Raw genomic sequence first — 25,496 nt, forward strand, 5'->3', positions numbered from 1 at the left:
AAAAATTCCTCTATATTAAAAAAGATACTCCCTCAAAAAAATTTGGGGGGATTTGATTTCTTAGGAAATTTTAAGGGAAAATTTCCCCTTTAAAACGGGAAAAAAACTTGCGGGAAAAATCAGGGGAAAATTTTTGGGCAAGGAAAACTTCAAAGGGACTTTTTTTGAAAAATTTTTCGAGATTTTCCACTTTTATGGTGACGGGGGAAACCCCGGGAAAAAGTAGGGACAGTTGCCAAACTGCAAAACAAAAACCCCTCAAATTAAAAACGGCGGAGGGGGATAAAGGGGCCCAACTTTTGGGTTTCTGGGCTTTTGGCCCCCCCCTTTTTAAAATTTTTTTTTTTTTGATTTTCCCAGAATCGGGGTTTTCAAATTTTTTAGGGTTGAGGGGAAAAATAAGGGGTTAAATTTTTAACGGGTTTCGTTTCTCTTTTAAATTTTCCCTTCATCAGATTTTTTCCCCCTGCTTTTAGTTTATTTATTCCCCAATTGTATATGATTGTATTTGTTTAGTTGCTTTAATGATATGTAAAAAAAAAGAGCCCAAAAACTTCGAAAACTAATCCAACCGTTTTTTTATTTGTGTAGAAGTCCCGCCAATGAAAAAATATTTATATACTATATGCTATATAAATTTAATGCTTTTCTGCCCCCCAAAGTGAAAAAGAATCTTTCGTGTATGTATCCAGGGTTTGGACTGGGGAAATTTCCCCTTAAAGAACTTTCCCCTTTGCGTTTCTTTCATAAATTTTTTCAAAAATTTTACTATTACTTTTTCTATAATTTCCCTACTAATCATGTTTAACCATTACTAACCTTTCAATATTTCTCAAAAAATGATAATCAGGGAAACTGGAAAATGGAAGGGCCCCGACGCCGAAGTTTTAAAAACCACCCCCCGCCAAAAGCTTGTCTAAAACAATACCACAACGGAGGTTTTAAATATATATAAAAAGGTTCTGACGCTCAGTGCACTAACCCACCACACTATTAATCAAATAAATCAAACTACCAAGTGAGAGACGGAGCGCCCTGCCTAATATTTACCAGCCAGTAGTGCGGGTGGGGGGGGGGGATCAGGTATAGTAGTGCCAATACACACACAGTAGTGCGGGGGGGGGGGGGGGGAATCAGGTACTAGTAGTGCCCAATACACACACAGTAGTGCGGGGGGGGGGGGGGGGGGGGTGGGTGGGGGGGGGATCAGGTAATAGTAGTGGCCAATACACACACAATATTAATTTGAATATAAGGCTGATGACCGACGAAACACTCCAATCTAATCTCGGTTTGAAGACGAAACGTTTCAAACCGAACAACGGACAGAGAATATTATTATTAAGGAGGAGGTAGCTTGGGAGTGGGAGATAAAAAAGGAGAATTAGAGGGGTAGGCAGGATTTGTATACATAATTCTGACGTATAGTACAAGCCAGCTGCTCTTTTCGTAGTCTCTCTACAGTCTACAGTCTACATGTTTATTGTATAATGGTAAGCCTTAACCTGCTCTTTATGTAACTGCAGCTAGTATATACATCGTATGTAAAACTAGTCAGAAATACTTTACTTTGGTAAAATTAAATTCCCGATCATTCTATTCGAGTATATCAAGCTGGCAGAAAACGATGAAAGAATCCAGACGACGTAATTTTATGGCTACTAACATTGGCAATTTATGAAACTAGCTAGTTTGATTACATAAGTTGTTAGCATAGTCCTAGACTACGTTCTGGAAAATTTTCTGCGATAACATAGGAGCAGGTATTTTTAATATGCCGATTTTTTTTAATGATTATGCTCAAAAATAACCACTTAGGATATTGTCACAGATTAGAAGGTAAGTCTTACGCTATCCAGAAAAATTTACTAGAATGATGATAAACATAATAACGATTGAATGAACCAAAGAGCACCATTGTTAAATCCTACGAATTACGAAGTACACCACTATAATATGTCTTTATTCTACCAATAATTTATAACATAAACATTATCTAGCACAGTAAATGTACAACTCATATATACATTCAAACACTCATACCATTCTACATTCTACAATTGATCTACAATCCAAACGGCTGGGAACGGTTGACTGTGTCGTACTGAGAAAATAACTTTGCGGAGGAATTAACTGTCCTCCCACTTTCTTGATTAATGAAGTTATTGTGGGCCCATGTGGGGGGGGGGGGGGGGGGGGGTACCAATGGCATAAATGGCATACGTTTTATGGCATAAATGGACATTTTTATTGGCCAATTCTCCATTTTATGCCATGATTTAGGTCTTCATATTTGACCTTTAGGATGACTTTAAATTCGCAAATTATTATTAGTACTTGAATAGGAGAATGTTTCATGCTTTATAACGCTTGGAATGATCGTTAAAGATTCATATGACAAATAAAGAAATAGAAATGTATTATATCAAACGGGGGGGGGGGGGGGGGGGGGGTACCAATGGCATAGAATGTCATAAAATGGCATAACTGGCATTACGTTTTATGGCTAAATGGAAAATTTTTATTGGCCAATTTCCATTACTGCCATTTATGCCATTGGTACCCCCCCCCCCCGCCCCCGCCATGCTAATGAAGTAGTGAACTTTAACTATAACAAATGTTCGGGAATCAGATTAAACACCATAGCTGTAGAGATATTCAAAGTAAAATGCGCTCTATTATTATATTGTGATCAGTTAATTATGATGAATGTTTAGTAAGCTGGTTAGGTTGTCGTAAACAGTCAGTCTACAGATCAGTACATATCACTGTACATAGTAAACATTAAATATAAATTGTAAGGTTCATTGCTCCGGGGAATATGAAACCTGCCACACTTTGACCAGCATCGGAGACATTCTGAAGAGATCTTAGCCATCCATTTATACGTATAGATTAGGTAGGTTCTATACGTATAGTAAGCCTGGTCCAGGATTATAGTAAGCCTGGTCCAGGATTATAGATACATCACCAGATCCACTGACCACGGAGATTGTTGCCGAGCGTAGTAGGTACTGTGTGTGCAGTGTCTACACTACTGTAGTTCGCACGAAGCCAAAAACAACTTAGCGAAATTTAAGTGAAAGCAGTTCCGTATTGGTTCGCAAATCGGTTAAGAGGGAGCATGTTAAGTGAGTCTAAGTACGTAATATCCCTCTTAAGTCACCACAATCCGTCAAGAAAAAGCAGCTGAGAGTGAGCCTAAGCACATAATGGGATATTTCATGCGACCATTAGACCGATAAGTAATGGTATACGCAGCTCACATAATATGTTAGTCTGTAACTGCCCAGTTACATTTCACATGGGTACTTAAATATAATCCGTGTACTGTAATTACTGTACACTATATATATACTATTACTGTACTATGTGTTTAACGTAATGCGAGAACATACTAATTACTTTGCAGAGTTTAAAACGATTTCAATGGTCGACTTTTACACACAATATTAAAGATTAGGTACTGTGTCTACTACTTACTCAGATAGCATGTACTGAACTTTATTAAGCGCTTGGTGAGTCGCGCGTCGTGCGGAGGGTGGCATCTCTGGTATATCCAACATCACAGTACACAGTAGTGTAGTGTAGTGTTTCCTTCAACACTTCACACTTGTTGTGATCTCTAAGTAATCTGACAAGTTTCCAGTAGTGGATACCAAGTTTAGACCAAGTTTAGACCAAGTTTAGACCACGTTTAGACCAATAACTTTTCGTTAGACGCAGGAAATACACCAAAGGAAAAAGCAACGCTAAACAGCAGACATAATATGCGAAATACAGTCTCATTGTACATGTGCCACCTGTATTATTGTACCCGGTGGAAAATAACCAGGAAATCACGTGATCAGAGGTACGAGAGGTTACATCACACCAGCTACTACACTACTGTAGCCAGCTACTACTGTGTACTGTGTACTGTGTACTGTGTACTGTGTACTGTGTACTGTGTACTGTGTACTGTGTACTGTGTACTGTGTACTGTGTACTGTGTACTGTGTACTGGAACAACTGTTAGATACATCTAGAAGAAATAATCAAATATATGCCCTCAGGGATACCGATTCCGAAGATGTTTATAACACACATAACCCCGGCATGCGAGGGGTTTATAACACAAGACGTATCAAATTTTAATCAACGGGGATAATTCCCGACAGCTTGCTGGAGGGAATTTGCGGCCCGAATAAGCGAAGGTATTATTTGTTATAATACCTTCCGGGAATTATATCCACTAAAACTCGTGGACACTGAGAGCTGATAATTTGCAGATATCGGAAAATATTATAACTACTACTACTAGTACTACAGTAGGTGTACCTATTTTATTTTTGTGCTCCACTTTCTTTCTGGTTACACGAGAAAGGGAAAGGCAGTCTAGCCGAGGCCCCTTTTTCAAGAAAAAAATAATGAGAAAAAATAATGAGAGAGGGTTTTTTATTTCTTTAAAATGAGTATTGGGGGGGGAAGAAGGGGGAGGGAAGTTTATTTTCTTTTTAATAGAGTTTGGGGAGGGGAAGTATGGCAGAAGTTTAATTCATTATGAGTTTGGGGGGGGGAGAATGAGAGAGTTATAATCTTATAATAGGTTTTGGGAGTGGGAAGAAAGGAGCGGTTTATATTTTAAAAAGGTTTTGGGAGGGGGAAGTAATGACAGAGTTAATATCTAAAATAGAGTATTGGGAGTGGGAAGTAAGGAAGCAGGAAATATATCTTTTATGGGGTTTTTGGGGAGTGGGAAGTAAGGGCAGAGTTATATTCAAAAATAGAGTATTGGGGGGGGGAAAATAATGGGGCAGAGTTATATATCTATATAATAGAGTATTGGGAGTGGGGAAGTAATGAGCAGAGTTATATATCTATATAATAGAGTATTGGGAGTGGGAAGTAATGAGCAGAGTTATATATCTATATAATAGAGTATTGGGAGTGGGAAGTAATGAGCAGAGTTATATATCTATATAATAGAGTATTGGGAGTGGGAAGTAATGAGCAGAGTTATATATCTATATAATAGAGTATTGGGAGTGGGAAGTAATGAGCAGAGTTATATATATCTATATAATAGAGTATTGGGAGTGGGAAGTAATGAGCAGAGTTATATATCTATATAATAGAGTATTGGGAGTGGGAAGTAATGAGCAGAGTTATATATCTATATAATAGAGTATTGGGAGTGGGAAGTAAGGAGCAGAGTTATATATCTATATAATAGAGTATTGGGAGTGGGAAGTAATGAGCAGAGTTATATATCTATATAATAGAGTATTGGGAGTGGGAAGTAATGAGCAGAGTTATATATCTATATAATAGAGTATTGGGAGTGGGAAGTAATGAGCAGAGTTATATATCTATATAATAGAGTATTGGGAGTGGGAAGTAATGAGCAGAGTTATATATCTATATAATAGAGTATTGGGAGTGGGAAGTAATGAGCAGAGTTATATATCTATATAATAGAGTATTGGGAGTGGGAAGTAATGAGCAGAGTTATATATCTATATAATAGAGTATTGGGAGTGGGAAGTAATGAGCAGAGTTATATATCTATATAATAGAGTATTGGGAGTGGGAAGTAATGAGCAGAGTTATATATCTATATAATAGAGTATTGGGAGTGGGAAGTAATGAGCAGAGTTATATATCTATATAATAGAGTATTGGGAGTGGGAAGTAATGAGCAGAGTTATATATCTATATAATAGAGTATTGGGAGTGGGAAGTAATGAGCAGAGTTATATATCTATATAATAGAGTATTGGGAGTGGGAAGTAATGAGCAGAGTTATATATCTATATAATAGAGTATTGGGAGTGGGAAGTAATGAGCAGAGTTATATATCTATATAATAGAGTATTGGGAGTGGGAAGTAATGAGCAGAGTTATATATCTATATAATAGAGTATTGGGAGTGGGAAGTAAGGAGCAGAGTTATATATCTATATAATAGAGTATTGGGAGTGGGAAGTAAGGAGCAGAGTTATATATCTATATAATAGAGTATTGGGAGTGGGAAGTAAGGAGCAGAGTTATATATCTATATAATAGAGTATTGGGAGTGGGAAGTAATGAGCAGAGTTATATATCTATATAATAGAGTATTGGGAGTGGGAAGTAATGAGCAGAGTTATATATCTATATAATAGAGTATTGGGAGTGGGAAGTAATGAGCAGAGTTATATATCTATATAATAGAGTATTGGGAGTGGGAAGTAATGAGCAGAGTTATATATCTATATAATAGAGTATTGGGAGTGGGAAGTAATGAGCAGAGTTATATATCTATATAATAGAGTATTGGGAGTGGGAAGTAATGAGCAGAGTTATATATCTATATAATAGAGTATTGGGAGTGGGAAGTAATGAGCAGAGTTATATATCTATATAATAGAGTATTGGGAGTGGGAAGTAATGAGCAGAGTTATATATCTATATAATAGAGTATTGGGAGTGGGAAGTAATGAGCAGAGTTATATATCTATATAATAGAGTATTGGGAGTGGGAAGTAATGAGCAGAGTTATATATCTATATAATAGAGTATTGGGAGTGGGAAGTAATGAGCAGAGTTATATATCTATATAATAGAGTATTGGGAGTGGGAAGTAATGAGCAGAGTTATATATCTATATAATAGAGTATTGGGAGTGGGAAGTAATGAGCAGAGTTATATATCTATATAATAGAGTATTGGGAGTGGGAAGTAATGAGCAGAGTTATATATCTATATAATAGAGTATTGGGAGTGGGAAGTAATGAGCAGAGTTATATATCTATATAATAGAGTATTGGGAGTGGGAAGTAATGAGCAGAGTTATATATCTATATAATAGAGTATTGGGAGTGGGAAGTAAGGAGCAGAGTTATATATCTATATAATAGAGTATTGGGAGTGGGAAGTAATGAGCAGAGTTATATATCTATATAATAGAGTATTGGGAGTGGGAAGTAATGAGCAGAGTTATATATCTATATAATAGAGTATTGGGAGTGGGAAGTAATGAGCAGAGTTATATATCTATATAATAGAGTATTGGGAGTGGGAAGTAAGGAGCAGAGTTATTATATATCTATATAATAGAGTATTGGGAGTGGGAAGTAAGGAGCAGAGTTATTATATATCTATATAATAGAGTATTGGGAGTGGGAAGTAATGAGCAGAGTTATATATCTATATAATAGAGTATTGGGAGTGGGAAGTAATGAGCAGAGTTATATATATCTATATAATAGAGTATTGGGAGTGGGAAGTAATGAGCAGAGTTATTATATATCTATATAATAGAGTATTGGGAGTGGGAAGTAAGGAGCAGAGTTATATATCTATATAATAGAGTATTGGGAGTGGGAAGTAATGAGCAGAGTTATATATCTATATAATAGAGTATTGGGAGTGGGAAGTAATGAGCAGAGTTATATATCTATATAATAGAGTATTGGGAGTGGGAAGTAATGAGCAGAGTTATATATCTATATAATAGAGTATTGGGAGTGGGAAGTAATGAGCAGAGTTATATATCTATATAATAGAGTATTGGGAGTGGGAAGTAATGAGCAGAGTTATATATCTATATAATAGAGTATTGGGAGTGGGAAGTAAGGAGCAGAGTTATATATCTATATAATAGAGTATTGGGAGTGGGAAGTAATGAGCAGAGTTATATATCTATATAATAGAGTATTGGGAGTGGGAAGTAATGAGCAGAGTTATATATCTATATAATAGAGTATTGGGAGTGGGAAGTAATGAGCAGAGTTATATATCTATATAATAGAGTATTGGGAGTGGGAAGTAATGAGCAGAGTTATATATCTATATAATAGAGTATTGGGAGTGGGAAGTAATGAGCAGAGTTATATATCTATATAATAGAGTATTGGGAGTGGGAAGTAATGAGCAGAGTTATATATCTATATAATAGAGTATTGGGAGTGGGAAGTAATGAGCAGAGTTATATATATCTATATAATAGAGTATTGGGAGTGGGAAGTAATGAGCAGAGTTATATATCTATATAACTCTTTTTGAGTCTATTCGTGTTTTTTGCTCTGTTTAAAGATATTTGAGAGTCAATGAAAAATGAAGAGCAATGTGCTGATCAGTCTAGTGAGTTTACTTTTTCATACGCTACAACCGCCACGTCCATCGTCATTAAACAAATAGAAGCAGATTTGCCGAAACCTGATCACGAGGAGCCGTGTGATCCTGAACTAATCAGCTTTTGTGAACACATAAACACAGTCTACGAAGAAATCGTACACTGGAGAAAGAATTTATTCGAGGTTCCCACATGTGCAGTGGGAAAAAAATTTGTGAAGTTGTTATCCAGTTGGCTCCAGCATTTTAATGCCAAAACAAAGTATAGATGCATCGCATTGAAAACGTTTAATATTCTCCCAGCATTATTGCTCCAGAAACCGTCGGCAAAGAGTAAAAGAGCTGATCACAAACAATTATTGGCGAAAAGATTGGGGTTATGGGAAAATAGTTCAAGGAAGAAAACACAAGATTTAGCTCGCTCTTTCGCTAACAAAATGTTTGAGGGTAAAGTTACGGCAGCTGTCAGAATTTTGTGTGATGACAACAATAACGGTGTGCTACCCTTATCGGAAGAAACAATGACGCAGTTAAAAAAGAAACACCCAATACCGACTGGAATCAGAGATGAAACACTTCTATACGGCCCAATAATGAAGCTAGACTCCTCATATTTCGACTTAATAGATGGAAATATGATTGGCCGAGCGGCAAAGATGACCAACGGTGCAGCAGGTCCGTCCACCACTGATGCAGATTTCTTTAAGTATCTTCTGCTGCACAAGAGATTCAAAGGAGAGGGGCAAGATTTACGTGATGAGCTAGCCAAATTTGCACGTTCGTTGGCATCTGAATACATCGATCCATCAATCATTGATTCATATGTCAACTGCCGTTTAATACCGCTTAACAAATGCCCGGGTGTTAGACCAATTGGTATTGGCGAAACTGTAAGAAGAATAGTGGGAAAGGCTATCGCTTGGGCACTTAAGATGGATATTCAGGAAACAGCAGGACCATCACAAGTCTGCACAGGGCTAAAATCTGGTACTGAAGCAGCAGTCCATTTCATTAGACAGCAATTCCAAGTGGAATCAGCTGAAGCGTGTATATTGGTTGATGCGACAAATGCTTTCAATGCTGTTAATCGAATGGTGATGCTGCATAACATCCAGCGGCAATGTCCTGAATTTGCACCAATTGCCATCAATATGTACCGAGCTCCAAGTCGCTTGTTTGTCTGTGGAACTGAAATACCATCGGCAGAAGGCACTACCCAGGGTGACAATCTGGCAATGCCCCTATTTGCACTCGCAACACTTCCAATTTTACAGAAACTTAAAGAGCTAAGGAAAGTTATGCAAGTCTGGCTGGCCGACGACGCGTCATCTGTTGGAACACTGATACATCTCAAAACCTGGTGGGATATGATAGTGGCAGAGGGAATTAAATATGGATATCATGTCAACCCCAGCAAATCATGTTTGATAATAAAACATCCATCGAGCATGGAGAGGGCTATGGAAATATTTGGAGAAAGCGGGATCGAGATAAAAATAACTGGTCAGAGACATCTTGGAGCGGTTATTGGGTCACAGGAATATAAACGACTTTACATCAATAATTTAGTTGAAGAATGGATCAAAAATCAAAATGATCAACAAATTATCTGATTTTGGTCAATCCCAGCCACAAGCAGCATATGCAGCATTCACTCATGGAGTTAGGCACAAAATGACATACTTCATGAGAACAATTGAAGGACTAGATCAATACTTGCAACCTCTTGACATGCTTATCGATGAGAAACTCATACCGGCTTTATTTGGATGCCCTATTACACCATTAGAGAGAAGAACGGTTGCGCTACCCGTACGATGTGGGGGACTAGGCATACCAGTTTTATCAAAGTTGGCATCAGAGGAGTATAAAACATCCATGGAAGTGACTAAGTCCTTAGTAAAAGCCATGGCCGGAATTGAAACGGATATAGATCATGATTCCGAGTCGCTGAAAGAAATTCTAAAAGTGAGGGCAGAAAAGCATGAATTAGAATACACGTTAATCTGCAATGAAAGCAGTGATAGATCTACACGTGCAATTAATCAGGCAAGAGAAAAAGGAAGCTCAAGTTGGTTGACTGTCCTACCTCTTAAGTCTTATGGGTTCACATTGAACAAAGGGGAATTCAGGGATAGTCTACTTCTTCGATATAACAAAGACCTTCCACGATTACCTCAATCCTGTGTTTGTGGGGCCAAAATGGACATCAACCATGCTCTAAACTGTCCAAGAGGAGGCTACATCATCATCCGCCACAACTCAGTTAGGGATTTCATAGCCAAACAACTATCAACTGTTTGCAAAGACGTAGAATGTGAGCCCCACCTACAGACTTTAGACGGGGAGACTTTCTCAACAAGTACCACACTAACAGGAGACAATGCCCACCCTGACGTCCGTGCCAGGGGATTCTATCGTCCGGGACAGAACTCCTATTTCGACATAAAGTTTCTCAATCCCAATTCTGAGTCTTATCTCTCATCATCAACAGAAAAAATATACGAGAGAGCTGAGACTCAGAAGCGGAGGTTATACAACGAGAGAATTCTGAATGTAGAACATGGGAGTTTCTGTCCTCTGGTGTACTCTGTCACGGGTGGCAGCGGGCCAGAAGCGAGAACATTCTGTAGATTATTGTGTGAGAAAATAGCATATAAAACTCAACAAAATTATTCAGATGTTGTAAATTTTTTAAGATGTAAACTTTCATTTATTATCAGGAAGCTGGTTCTCCTGTGTATAAGAGGAACCAGATCTTCTGTCAATTCAGTTGACAAAAGTTGTGAAAGCGACTTTGAGTTCGCATGCTTTGTATCAAAGCTTAGCTAATTATGAGTCCTATGGACTCAATTAATTGATGATTCAAATCTGGTCGATATACATTGTTGTAAATTATATTGTTATATATTATTCTATTTGTTTACCAAAAAAAAAATATATATATCTATATCTATATAGATATATATATAGGTCAAATTGTACAGAGTCATGTGACCTGGATGTGTAAGAGACATGCTGTTCTGTTAAGTAAGCACACTTTGCAATTAAAATCGCAAGATTTAATTCTCCAAAGCAAAAATGTTTTCAATAATGTTGGTTTAAATAGGTAGTTCAACTAAAATCGCATTGTACATATTGTGACAGTAGGTGTAACATTGTCTATTTAATTACGAAAATCATAATATAAGTATCTTTAAAAGTACAATACTATAATTTAAGATATTGTGCTTTAAGTTTAGGCGGAAGATAAAATAAGATAACTCAATCTTATCTCTTTATGCAATGAATCACCTACTACCTACTACCTACTACCTATAGGTACACCTACTGTAGGTATACTAGGTACACCTACTGTAGGTATACTAGGTACACCTACAGTAGGTATACTAGGTACACCTACTGTAGGTATACTAGGTACACCTACTGTAGGTATACTAGGTACACCTACTGTAGGTATACTAGGTACACCTACTGTAGGTATACTAGGTACACCTACTGTAGGTATACTAGGTACACCTACTGTAGGTATACTAGGTACACCTACTGTAGGTATACTAGGTACACCTACACCTACTGGTATATTGACTACGATATCAGGCCTTATTTGGGCAGATATAAAAGTATATGCCGGCCGAAAATTCGAACGAACTTCAATTTTGGCGCTGATCCCTCCAACGCCTACATAATGATTTAATGTCGTAATGCGTATAACTTAATGTCCGCCCAAACAAAGTCAGATAATGTATATGACAAAAGAACACATCACCAGCATGTAGCCGAATAAAACTATATTTAATTGAGAGTAAAAAGTTGCTATACTACTAGTAGCTAAGTTATTATTGTGTACCCAGTATAGAGGTTACAGAGACTAGAAAGCTAGTACCGCTTATATCCTTATTATGGGACCCCGCAGATTTAGTCCTCGTTTTTAATTATTAAATTGCCCATGTAATGGCCGCTTAATTAATAAGCAATATACAGTCGAACCTCTATATACCGTGCCTCTCTATACCGGGTACCTCCATAAATCGGGCCTCTTTTTTAGCAAGTTTCTTTTTGCAAGAAATGTGATTTCTTACATAACAGTTAAAATCACATTTGATAGTGATATAAGTACATGTCTAGCTGAATTTCATCGTAATACAAGAGTTACAATACTTATACCGTGCACTTTCCATTTCCCCGGGAGGCCCGTTACAGAGAGGTACAGATAGAGAGGTTACAGAAACTAGAAATGTACCCGGTATAGAGAGGTTACAGAGACTAGAAATGTACTCGGTATAGAGAGGTTACAGAGACTAGAAATGTACTCGGTATAGAGAGGTTACAGAGACTAGAAATGTACTCGGTATAGAGAGGTTACAGAGACTAGAAATGTACTCGGTATAGAGAGGTTACAGAGACTAGAAATGTACTCGGTATAGAGAGGTTACAGAGACTAGAAATGTACTTGGTATAGAGAGGTTACAGAGACTAGAAATGTACTCGGTATAGAGAGGTTACAGAGACTAGAAATGTACTCGGTATAGAGAGGTTACAGAGACTAGAAATGTACTCGGTATAGAGAGGTTACAGAGACTAGAAATGTACTCGGTATAGAGAGGTTACAGAGACTAGAAAGGTACTCGGTATAGAGGTTACAGAGACTAGAAATGTACTCGGTATAGAGAGGTTACAGAGACTAGAAATGTACTCGGTATAGAGAGGTTACAGAGACTAGAAATGTACCCGGTATAGAGAGGTTACAGAGTCTAGAAATGTACTCGGTATATATAGGTTACAGAGACTAGAAATGTACTCGGTATAGAGAGGTTACAGAGACTAGAAATGTACTCGGTATAGAGAGGTTACAGAGACTAGAAATGTACCCGGTATAGAGAGGTTACAGAGTCTAGAAATGTACTCGGTATATATAGGTTACAGAGACTAGAAATGTACTCGGTATAGAGAGGTTACAGAGACTAGAAAGGTACTCGGTATAGAGAGGTTACAGAGACTAGAAATGTACTCGGTATAGAGGTTACAGAGACTAGAAATGTACTCGGTATAGAGAGGTTACAGAGTCTAGAAATGTACTCGGTATATATAGGTTACAGAGACTAGAAATGTACTCGGTATAGAGAGGTTACAGAGACTAGAAAGGTACTCGGTATAGAGAGGTTACAGAGACTAGAAATGTACTCGGTATAGAGGTTACAGAGACTAGAAATGTACTCGGTATAGAGAGGTTACAGAGACTAGAAATGTACCCGGTATAGAGAGGTTACAGAGACTAGAAAGGTACGAGTCGCATAATTAATTAGATGGTTAAAGCTTCAGACCACAACAATATCCCATGCAATGTGCTGTACATTGATGGTAGTTTTCAGTACACACCATCACCAGTCACAGACTAATTTATCCAGTCTAATTTTATACATTTACATAAATGCACCAAAATAACTGATTTTAATGGAAAAACAGGCAAAAATGTGAGAAATTTTAATGAAAACCAAGCATAAATTTGACAACTCAAGAGAGGGCATTCACAAACGGCAGCTGAGTCAGATTCAAAGCTTTAAAGCAGGGAGAAGTGCACACTCAACCCCTGCCCTGCTACTGGAGTACAGGGAGAACATTCTCCAAGTCATAATCACACGTGCAATGAAAAAACGAAGTGTTACAAAATTATACCACAGCCACGAAAAGCTGGCCTTCGAGTTTTTAGTGTAACTCTCACAATTTTTAGCTTTTCGTGACTGTACTATATAATAGCCCACACTAACTCACTCATTTGCACTGAAGAAGAGGCCGTCCAGTTTTGGAGGGTGTATTGTGATACCGGGGGGAGTTGAAGTGAGGCATTTCGTGGTGGAACACCCTGGTTACACTGTGAAACAGTTCACAATACAGTAAAACCACGATATAATTATAATGCGCCCCGATTTACCGCGGATGTTTCCTTTCCTCAAACTCCGCGGTTAATCAGGGTTTATTGTATTATCACCCTCTAATGAACACTTTAATTACACGTGATTCTAGTGTCTTCACATTCAACACACTGTTGTTAACCAATCTTCTCCCCCCCCCCCCCCCTATCACAATATGTCCAAATTAAAACTTAATAAAACTTACTTCTCATAAGCCCGGTGAATAACTCCTGATTTCTTGGTCTGGTCAGGAGTACGTTTCCCGTCCAGAGTCTCATGTCCCATAGTACTGTGGGTAGTGTCTTGTGGGTCCACTTGTACGTAACCATTGTTCATCAGTTCCTGTTCCTGAGAGGGACTAACAGTTACTTTATTTAATACAAGTTACTGTTCCTGAGAGGGATTAACAGTTACTTTATTTAATACAAGTTACTGTGACAACTTACTTAAGAGCTACTAGTTAGTTACTTAAGAGTTAGACCTTTAGTAGATCTAGTAGTAATAGTAGGTTACCGGTACCCCCCCCCCCAGTAGTAGTTAGAACTCACTCGGATAGTAGGTTACCGGTACCCCCCCCCCCCCCCCAGTAGTAGTTAGAACTCACTCGGTACCCCCCCCCCCCCCCCCAGTAGTAGTTAGAACTCACTCGGATAGTAGGTTACCGGTACCCCCCCCCCCCCCCCCAGTAGTGTTAGAACTCACTCGTACCCCCCCCCCAGTAGTAGTTAGAACTCACTCGGTACCCCCCCCCCCCCCCAGTAGTAGTTAGAACTCACTCGGATAGTAGGTTACCGGTACCCCCCCCCCCCCCCAGTAGTAGTTAGAACTCACTCGGTACCCCCCCCCCCCCCCCCAGTAGTAGTTAGAACTCACTCGGATAGTAGGTTACCGGTACCCCCCCCCCAGTAGTAGTTAGAACTCACTCGTACCCCCCCCCCCCCCCAGTAGTAGTTAGAACTCACTCGGATAGTAGGTTACCGTACCCCCCCCCCCCCAGTAGTAGTTAGAACTCACTCGGTACCCCCCCCCCCCCAGTAGTAGTTAGAACTCACTCGGTACCACCCCCCCCCCCCCCCCCCCAGTAGTAGTTAGAACTCACTCGGATAGTAGGTTACCGGTACCCCCCCCCAGTAGTAGTTAGAACTCACTCGGTACCCCCCCCCCCCCAGTAGTAGTAAGAACTCACTCGGTACCCCCCCCCCCCCCCCAATAGTTGTTAGAACTCACTCGGATCTTCTTCTTCCTCTCCTCCAACTTCTTCAGTTTATTCTGCAGTTCTCTAACGTGCTTCTGAGACTTTAGGTTCCTGGATTCGTTATCAGATAATTATACATTTATCAGATAATAGTACATTTATCAGATAATTATACATTTATCAGATAATTATACATTTATCAGATAATAATACATTTATCAGATAATAGTACATTCATTATTATAACAAGGTGGAGGATAAAATGTTTTGATGAAGCAAATCCGAAAAAATGTTTAATCATCGAAGAGTTATTATATATTAAATTGAAACACAATGTCAAAGACAAATAAAACTCATATGAACAGAACATGCTACTTGTATTACTATTGTGTAGTTGGGGGGATTAAGGTGGGGACTGGGGGAGGGGGGGGGGGGGCGGGGGGGTTAAGGGGGGATTAAACTTTCAAAAAGATTTTGAGCTTGTCGCCATTTGATGCACAAACAAGTAACTTCAAGAAAATCTTACAAAATACCATTTCGAGCGGGAGCGCGAGCGACACATTATAACTCTACGTTTAAATCTAAGAATCTCGGTGTTAAATTTGAGGCAGGACAATAGCGATGAAAACACCAACTGACGTGAACGACCAGAAGTTGCTACAAACAATGATTGTGTAAGATTGTGTAAGATTGTGTAAGATTGTGTAAGATTGTGTAAGATTGTGTAAGATTGTGTAAGATTGTGTAAGATTGTGTAAGATTGTGTAAGATTGTGTACGATTTTCAGAAAGTTATACTCACTTCTGGTTGTACTGTTCTCTGGTAGCGAGGTCTGGTATTTGTGAGTCAGAAACTGTCTTGCTAACTTCCAGATACTTCTTCGTCAACTCTGAAGGAGACGGTAGTATAGTAGTACAGTAGAAATGAGGGAATGTGTTAACTGTATGGCATTTTTAATCAGCTCAGAAATTACTCCTTCTTTCTGAGAATCCATCCCCCCCCCCCCCCCATCATTACTCCTTCATCAATGTTGTCAAAGCTATTTTATTCGAAATTTTAGACCTGGAGGTCTCAAATTGCTGGGCAGCGACATTGTCCTTAGAAATCTATTCTTCGTTTCCATCCTGCTGTTTTCTTAATCATTCAATGACGAAAAAAAATCAGTTCGAATGCACAATTGGTATACGTTAAGAAAGAGACCTACAAAATTAGGGAAATCAGTTCCGTGTTATTCTAAATTCTATTGAATAAAGCAAACCGCAATCCCTCCTACTGTACTACTATACTACTGTCGAGAAGCAAATCATTTGAAGACAACTATAACCGGTTTCCTATTGCTAATGATTGAGGAGCACTACCCTACTAATGGCAAATCACTACACTGGCTGTGATAACCAGTCTTCTCAGTCTTGTTAATTGCATGATAATAAATTAATGTAATATGCAAAATGAGATGTAATTATCCTTGCATATTATATAATCAGTAAAAATGATAAGTAATGATAAGTAATGATAAGTAATGATACTGTTTACAAGAGCTCATTATCCGTCTTATCATGTCTAGATTGTCTAGTTAAAGGACTTATACACTAAAACAGGGTTTAAAGGTTTAATGTCGTCTCGCCCAAATGACCATCTTGAGCATCATTTCCAAAATCAACAATTTTTTTGCAATTGAGCATTTCCTGGTTTGAAATAATGGCAAAAACACAGAAATAGTTCCATTTGGGCTGGATAACACTAAACTCTATTTTGGTGTATACTGTATAGGTCCTTAAGTTGCAGTTATATATCAGGACGTTTATTTAAAGCCAGTACAGCAATTTGGATGAAAGAAGGAAAAGCGGCACTATCCAAGGATTCCGACAGAGTTCCATAGAATTCAACTGAAGCATACTCCACCGTAATATGCATACTCCGCCGTAATATGCTTCCGTGGAATTCAACTGAAGCATACTCCACCGTAATATGCATACTCCATCCGAATATGCTTCGGTGGAATTCTGCGGAGCTATGAGCTTAGAGCTGGTTAGAATGTGCTGAAAAAGAAAGGTGCCGTTCAACGTGAGTAGTAGTCAAGGTGAGACATCTCAACAATCGTGTGGACGGTTGACTGACAGAACAAAGAAAGATAAGAGGGAAATGTGTGGTGAGTAGTCCGATGAGTAGAGACTACTAAATACAGGAACAAAGAAAGATAAGAGGGAATTGTGTGTGAGTAGTCCGTATGAGTAGAGACTAACTATTACAGGAACAAAGAAAGATAAGAGGGGAAATTGTGGTGTTGAGTAGTCCGATGAGTAGAGACTACTAATACAGGAACAAAGAAAGATAAGAGGGAAATGTGTGGTGAGTAGTCCGATGAGTAGAGACTACTAATACAGGAACAAAGAAAGATAAGAGGGAAATGTGTGGTGAGTAGTCCGATGAGTAGAGACTACTATATACAGGAGAGTATATAGTAGAGACTACATGTTGTTACTCCCACTACACACCTACTTCAACTCAGCGGTAAAATACTGGGATCATTCTAACAAATGGTAAAGAAATTACATTATCGTATTATATATATCATCATGTGGACCGCATAAAATGAACAGTGCATAACATAACCGTTTCGATGGTCAAATATACTAATGTACACTAATATATACAGGGGGTGGGCCAAAAGTCAGTACCATTCGTTGGGTCTTATACCACCGCCATGTTTTATATTTGAGAGTTGTTGCTTTGCAGATGGCATACTGTACCTACTTGTTTTGAAGATTCCGTCACACAAAATTGAAAATTCGATTTTTCGGGGCCACACCCGAATCAAGATTGAATTGTTATACTCGTGTTTGTGAACAAGTTAGAGACTCCGTTGTAACATATTGCAATAGGTAACTTCAACTTTGAAATCTCATAATTACTATTAAATTGAGTTTGATTTTTTTCAAAAATGTGCCAAAATCATTCATGAAATCCCCGGCTGTGCCCCCGGTAAATGCATGGTTTTTGGCCGGGCCGGGGGTAAATTTATTGGCCGGGGCCGGGGTTTACCCCCGGCGAATTGCCAAATTTTGGCCGGGGCCGGGAAGGGCCGGGGGTTTATGATTTGGCCCGGGGCCGAGGCAGGGGCCGGACCCCGGTCGACCACTGGAACCTTCATTTGAAAAAAATGAACACGAATATTTTTCGATTTGACAAATTCCTCGGACCAATGGTCAACGTATGGTACTGACTTTGGCCCCCCCCCCCCCCCCCCCTGTATGTATGATATATACTAATAAACATATTTAAAATATATAGTAATATATGTAGGATATATGCTAATATACGTAGGATATATGCTAATATGAGTAGAATATATGCTAATATATGTAGGATAATGCAGTATAGAGACTAAGTTGCTCTCTCAGCTTAAGCACAAAGAAATGTAACAAATAGGTAAATGTACTTTTAAGGTTACTGAGAATTCTAGAGTACAGGCTCATAGACATAATCAACAATGATTAATGAATATTGTGTGGATGAGAAAGGTTAATTATAGTATAAATATATACAGTATAATTAATTAATACCTGTGTACACGCTGCTACTAGAGTACCTGAGTTGTTGCGCTGTGCCACTTCAATCTCCTGGTTACCTGGTTACCTGTTAGCTGTTAGCTGGTTAGCTGGTTAGCTGGTTACCTGGTTACCTGGTTGACTGGTTACCTGGTTACCTGGTTACCTGGTTACCTGGTTACTTGGTTACCTGGTTACCTGGTTACCTGGTTACATGGCTACTACAGTACCTGTGTTGTTGCGCTGTGTCACTTCAATCTCCGACTTAACTTTGATTAACTCTCTTTCCACATCAACCACAGAGGTTAACTGAAGAAATACAGTTCTAGTCAGATTATTTTAATGAAGTCGTCACCATGGTGATACATGATCGTTACCATGGTGATACCAGTGAAAGCAGTATTAATGACATTCTCACTTTTCAGAACTAAGTGCCTAATACAATTAAGATATAACATCTAAACAGTTTTATTCCTGTTCCATATGATCTAGGATAGTCAGGGGCTACAAAACCTGACCAAGTTTAGCTCAATCCAGTACTGCGCGTTTGAGATATGAGGTTAAATTATACCAAAAATAGGGGTTTTCTGGTGTGACATCATTGTAAATTTTTGGAGTATATCCTCAATATCTCACAAACTATCCATTTGTGGTCTTTTCTGAGGTTACACTATCTGTTTCCTCTGGCAATTCGGTTCAGAGTCAATTAAGTTTGAAACAAAATCTCAGTATATGTGGAAGGACTGAGGATATCAAGTTTGTAAACGCGCGCGCCGCGCGCGCGCGCGCACACACACATATAATGACCTCATATCTTCCACATTTAATGATTTTTATAGAAATTCTTTCACCATCCTGTAGCACTCATGTGCTAGTAGATAGCAATCAAATCATGTCCTTTAAAAGCTTTAGATAGAGAACTGAGGGAGAAAATTCATGTTTGTAAACGCGCGCGCGCGCGCGCGCTGCATGGCCCACTGCCCAGACTAGTATCAATGGACGGGAGGATTAAAGTACTTCATACACACCAGCATGCGCATTGATGGCTTAAAAATGAAGCTAAGACATACTCCTATCAGATCCACCATAAGTTAGATACCATAATAATCATTAAATGTGTCTAAAATGAGGAAGCTTTGACAGTTGGCGAGTGGTTTTGGCAAATTTTGGTATAAATGGGCCCTGAATCATATTTTTCTCATTAAAATCACATATATCACGAATATTTATGTGTGTTGGGTGTATCCTCAGTGGTATCAACCATTTCAATCATCTAGAGCAGCTTCCTGATTTCTTTATCTCATGAAAATGGGGCAAAAAAAGCTCATAAATAGTCCAAAATCGGTCATTTTCGCCGCTTTAATTAACCTCATTCCTGGCACCCAGAACACTTTGGGTACTCAAAACATGATTTTTTCGATACCTCAGACCCCTAACTAGCACATGGAGCCAGAAAGAACAGCATGTAGGGACTTCTAAATTTTCATGGTTGAGAACCCAATGTCACACTATTCGTTCATTAATCCTGCTTTCACTGATACATGATCGTCACCATGGTGATACATGATCGTCACCATGACCAGTACATACTGTTGCATATCTCAGCCATGCTTTTTGAGATATTTACATTTTAAGTACTGCAAATAACAATAATACAGGAACCTGGCTAAAATATCTTTAGCTAAGAGTATTAGAGTAACCTCTCTGAATATGCTGGAGAATAGTCCATCAACATCCACATTCTCATCATCTGAGTCAACAGTGTAGTTGTCCGGGTCATTTACTGGTGCTGCCATGGTTATTTGAGAAGCTTCCACAGGTTCCAACCTCGTGTTTCTTAGCAATGGTCTGGAAGAATGGTTTAGTTAGTCAGCTGAAAGTTAATAGATTGGGTCGCGGTAACTTACCGGATAAGTGTAGTGTACCCCCTGGATAAGTGTAGTGTAACCCCCGGATAAATGTAGTGTACCCCCATATAAGTGTAGTGTACCCCCCGGATAAGAATAGTGTACCCCCCAGATAAGTGTAGTGTAACCCCCGGATAAATGTAGGTGTACCCCCATATAAGTGTAGTGTACCCCCCGGATATGAATTAGTGTACCCCCCAGATAAGTGTAGTGTACCCCAGAAAGTGTAGTGTACCCCCGGATAAGTGTAGTGTACCCCCCCAGATAAGTGTAGTTGTACCCCCCCAGATAAGTGTAGTGTACCCCCTGGATAAGTGTAGTGTACCCCTGGATAAGTGTAATGTACCCCCTGGGATAAGTGTAGTGTACCCCCGGATAAGTGTGGTGTACCCCGGATAAGTGTAGTGTAACCCCCCGGATAAGTGTAGTGTACCCCCGGATAAGTGTAGTGTACCCCCCGGATAAATGTAGTGTACCCCCCAGATAAGTGTAATGTACCCCCTGGATAAGTGTAGTGTACCCCTGGATAAGTGTAGTGTACCCCCAGATAAGTGTAGTGTAACCCCCGGATAAATGTAGTGTACCCCCCATATAAGTTAGTGTACCCCCGATAAGTAAGAGTGTACCCCCCCCCCCCAGATAAGTGTAATGTACCCCCTGGATAAGTGTAGTTTACCCTGGATAAGTGTAATGTACCCCCTGGATAAGTGAGTGTACCCCGGATAAGTGAGTGTAACCCCCGGATAAGTGTAGTGTTCCCCCGATAAGTGTAGTGTACCCCCGGATAAGTGTAGATGTACCCCCGGATAAGTGTAGTGTACCCCCGATAAGTGGTAGTGTACCCCCGATAAGTGTAGTGTACCCCCGGATAAGTGTAGTGTACCCCGATAAGTGTAGTGTACCCCCCGGATAAGGTAGTGTACCACCCTTATAAGTGTAAGTGTACCCCCCCCCCCGATAAGAATAGTGTTACCCCCAGATAAGTGTAAATGTACCCCCGGATAGTGTAGTGTACCCCCGGATAAGTGTAGTGGTACCCCCCCCGGATAAGTGTAGTGTACCCCCGGATAAGTGTAGTGGTACCCCCGATAAGTGTAGTGTATACCCCCGATAAGTGTAGTGTACCCCCGGATAAGTGTAGTGTACCCCCCAGATAAGTGTAGTGTACCCCCCCAGATAAGTGGTAGTGTACCCCCTGGATAAGTGTAGTGTACCCCCGGATAAGTGTAGTGTACCCCCGGATAAGTGTAGTGTACCCCCCCAGATAAGTGTATGTACCCCCCCAGATAAGTGTTAGTGTACCCCCCATATAAGTGTAGTGTACCCCCGGATAAGTGTAGTGTTCCCCCGGATAAGTGTAGTGTACCCCCCATATAAGTGTAGTGTACCCCCCGGATAAGAATAGTGAACCCCCCCCCAGATAAGTGTAATGTACCCCCTGGATAAGTGTAATGTACCCCTGGATAAGTGTAATGTACCCCCTGGATAAGTGTAGTGTACCCCCGGATAAGTGTAGTGTACCCCCCGGATAAGTGTAGTGTACCCCCGGAAAAGTGTAGTGTACCCCCGGGTAAGTGTAGTGTACCCCCGGATAAGTGTAGTGTACCCCCGGATAAGTGTATTGTACCCCCCGGATAAGTGTGAGTGTACCCCCCCCCCCCCCCCCCCCCCCCCCCGGATAAGGTGGAATGTACCCCTGGATAAGTGTAGTGTACCCCTGGATAAGTGTAGTGTACCCCCGGATAAGTGTGGTGTACCCCCGGATAAGTGTAGTGTACCCCCGGATAAGTGTAGTGTACCCCCGGATAAGTGTAGTGTACCCCTGGATAAGTGTAGTGTACCCCCAGATAAGTGTAGTGTACCCCCGGATAAGTGTAGTGTACCCCCTTTCAGCTGAAGATTATGCCGATTGAAGACCGCTTTGACTTCTTGGATCTCATCTTCTTCTTTAAAATTGGGAAGCAACATATACCTGTCACTTTACCCTCATATTTGCAACCATTTCAAGGCCACTCAAGGCTCAGAAATAGTCACATGGACTCTCTATGTTTTGTAAGCTCTATCTCCACCTCGAGCAAGCTCCAACGCTTTTTGCCAAGAATTTCTTCTATAGGACCCACACTAAGTGGAATCACATTCCTCTAGATATCCGTGAGATAGAGAGTAATCACTGATTTTAAAAGTAAACTTTCCACTTACATGTGGGGGAAATTATCCCGGTGGATTCGGACTCTGACTTGACTTTCAATAGAAACAAATCCGTAAATAGTTTATTCAAGATTATCTATTCTTGCTGTCTGCATTCACATATTCTCAATTTCATCTCACAGCACAATATTTTATGAATTGATTGAATGGGTGTGTGATTTTGTTTAAAGTAACTTATTACAATTTTATAAGGGCCCATGCTTGTGCAGGAGCTGCATTTGCACTCAATATCTGTGTTTGGTGACCCTCAGGGCCTTTGGTTACATACATTTTGTCCGAGACAATTCAACTTTGACAATCCATGCTTAGAGACAATATTATATTTAACTAATTCATTGTGTAAACTTGTATGTAATTGACTGATTTGAAAGATTTCAATGAAAAAAAAGTGTAGTGTACCCCCCCAGATAAGTGTAGTGTACCCCCCCAGATAAGTGTAGTGTACCCCCTGGATAAGTGTAGTGTACCCCTGGATAAGTGTAATGTACCCCCTGGAGTAAGTGTAGTGTACCCCCGATAAGGGGTGGTGTACCCCCGGATAAGTGTAGTGTACCCCTGGATAAGTGTAGTGTACCCCGGATAAGTGTAGTGTACCCCCCGGATAAATGTAGTGTACCCCCCAGATAAGTGTAATGTGACCCCCTGGATAAGTGTAGTGTACCCCCGATAAGTGTAGTGTAACCCCCGATATATGTAGTGTACCCCCATATAAGTGTAGTGTACCCCCCGGATAGAATAGTGTACCCCCCCCCCCCAGATAGTGTAGATGTACCCCCTGGATAAGTGTAGTGTACCCCTGGATAAGTGTAATGTACCCCCGGATAAGTGTAGTGTACCCCCGATAAGTGTAGTGTACGCCCCGGATAAGTGTAGTGTTCCCCGGATAAGTGTAGTGTTACCCCCGGATAAGTGTAATGTACCCCCGGATAAGTGTAGTGTACCCCCGGATAAGTGTAGTGTACCCCGGATAAGTGTAGTGTACCCCGGATAGAGTGTAGTGTACCCCCGATAAGGTGTAGTGTACCCCCCGATAAGTGTAGTGGTACCCCCCATATAAGTGTAGTGTACCCCCCCCCCCCGGATAAGAAATAGTGTACCCCCAGATAAGTGTAATGTACCCCCGATAATGTAGTGTACCCCCGGGATAAGTGGTAGTGTACCCCCCCGGAGAAGTGTAGTGTACCCCCGGATAAGTGTAGTGTACCCCCCGGATAAGTGTAGTGTACCCCCGATAAGTGTAGTGTACCCCCGGATAATGTAGTGTACCCCCCCCAGATAAGTGTAGTGTACCCCCCCCCCCCCCAGATAAGTGAGGACCCCCCGAAAGTGATTAACCCCCGGAAAGTGTATTACCCCCGAAATTTTAGTGGGCCCCCGGATAAGTTTTTATGAACCCCCGGAAAAGAGGACCCCCCAAAATGTATGACCCCCCCCATAAAATAGTTAACCCCCCCGATAAGGAAAAACCCCCATAAGGGGTACCCCCGGATAAGTGTAGGGGTCCCCCGGAAATGAGGGGACCCCCATAATTTTTGGACCCCCCCCCCCAATTTAAAACCCCCGGGAAAAAGACCCCGGAAATGTATTTACCCCCGATAAAGGTATTACCCCCCCAGATAATTTTTACCCCCAAATAAATTTCCCCCCGGAAAAGGATGACCCCCGAAAGTGTAGTGTCCCCGGGGGAAAGTGGGTTACCCCCATAAAAAGGACCCCCCCCAAAAAATGTGTTACCCCCGGAAAATTTTTACCCCCGGAAATGTGGTACCCCCTGGAAAAGTTGTGTTTTTTTTTCCCCGGAAAAGGGTATTTCCCCCGGAAAGTTATTTACCCCCATAGGGGATTACCCCGAAAGTTTTCCCCCGGGATTAAAGGGGGAAATGGTAAAAATTGTGTAAAAGTGTTGAGAAAAAGAAAGGGTAAAGGAAAGGTTTTGTACCCCAAAGTGGTGTCCCCCGGATTGTTATTACCCCCCGGAAAAATTTTGTGTACCCCCATTGATGTACCCCCAGAAAGTTAGTTACCCCCGATAATGTGTTACCCCTGTAATTATTACCCCCATAATTATTTCCCCCAAATTAGTGTACCCCTGGATAAGTGTAGTGTAACCCCCGGATAAGTGTAGTGTACCCCCGATAAGTGTAGTGTACCCCCGGATAAGTATAGTGTCCCCCCGGATAAGTGTAGTGTTCCCCCGGATAAGTGTAGTGTTCCCCCGGATAAGTGTAGTGTACCCCCGGATAAGTGTAGTGTACCCCCCCAGATAAGTGTAGTGTACCCCCGGATAAGTGTAGTGTACCCCCGGATAAGTGTAGTGTAACCCCCGGATAAGTGTAGTGTACCCCCGGATAAGTGTAGTGTACCCCCGGATAAGTGTAGTGTACCCCCGGATAAGTGTAGTGTTCCCCCGGATAAGTGTAGTGTACCCCCGGATAAGTGTAGTGTACCCCCTGGATAAGTGTAGTGTACCCCCTGGATAAGTGTAATGTACCCCCTGGATAAGTGTAGTGTAACCCCCGGATAAGTGTAGTGTACCCCTGGATAAGTGTAGTGTAACCCCTGGATAAGTGTAATGTACCCCCTGGATAAGTGTAGTGTACCCCCGGATAAGTGTAGTGTACCCCCCCGG

At 40.5% G+C, this 25,496-nt stretch overlaps 1 protein-coding gene across 6 annotated transcripts in view; it reads right to left on the minus strand.

Moving 5' to 3' along the window:
* The window catches only part of LOC134823411 (uncharacterized), a 128,235-nt gene that overhangs the window by 80,212 nt on the left and 22,527 nt on the right, over window positions 1-25,496 (minus strand). For all 6 annotated transcript variants that reach the window (XM_063834872.1, XM_063834870.1, XM_063834869.1 and 3 more), the window contains exons 5-9: window positions 20,453-20,600; window positions 18,983-19,061; window positions 16,006-16,093; window positions 15,237-15,315; window positions 14,215-14,357 (exon numbers count right to left, since the gene is read on the minus strand). In XM_063834872.1, coding sequence (XP_063690942.1) covers window positions 14,215-14,357; window positions 15,237-15,315; window positions 16,006-16,093; window positions 18,983-19,061; window positions 20,453-20,600 — 537 coding nt within the window. The remainder of the gene's footprint in view (window positions 1-14,214; window positions 14,358-15,236; window positions 15,316-16,005; window positions 16,094-18,982; window positions 19,062-20,452; window positions 20,601-25,496) is intronic.

This window comes from Bolinopsis microptera, chromosome 11, assembly GCF_026151205.1.
Source record: "Bolinopsis microptera isolate Bmic1 chromosome 11, MBARI_Bmic_1.0, whole genome shotgun sequence".
In the NCBI taxonomy this organism is placed as follows: domain Eukaryota; kingdom Metazoa; phylum Ctenophora; class Tentaculata; order Lobata; family Bolinopsidae; genus Bolinopsis; species Bolinopsis microptera.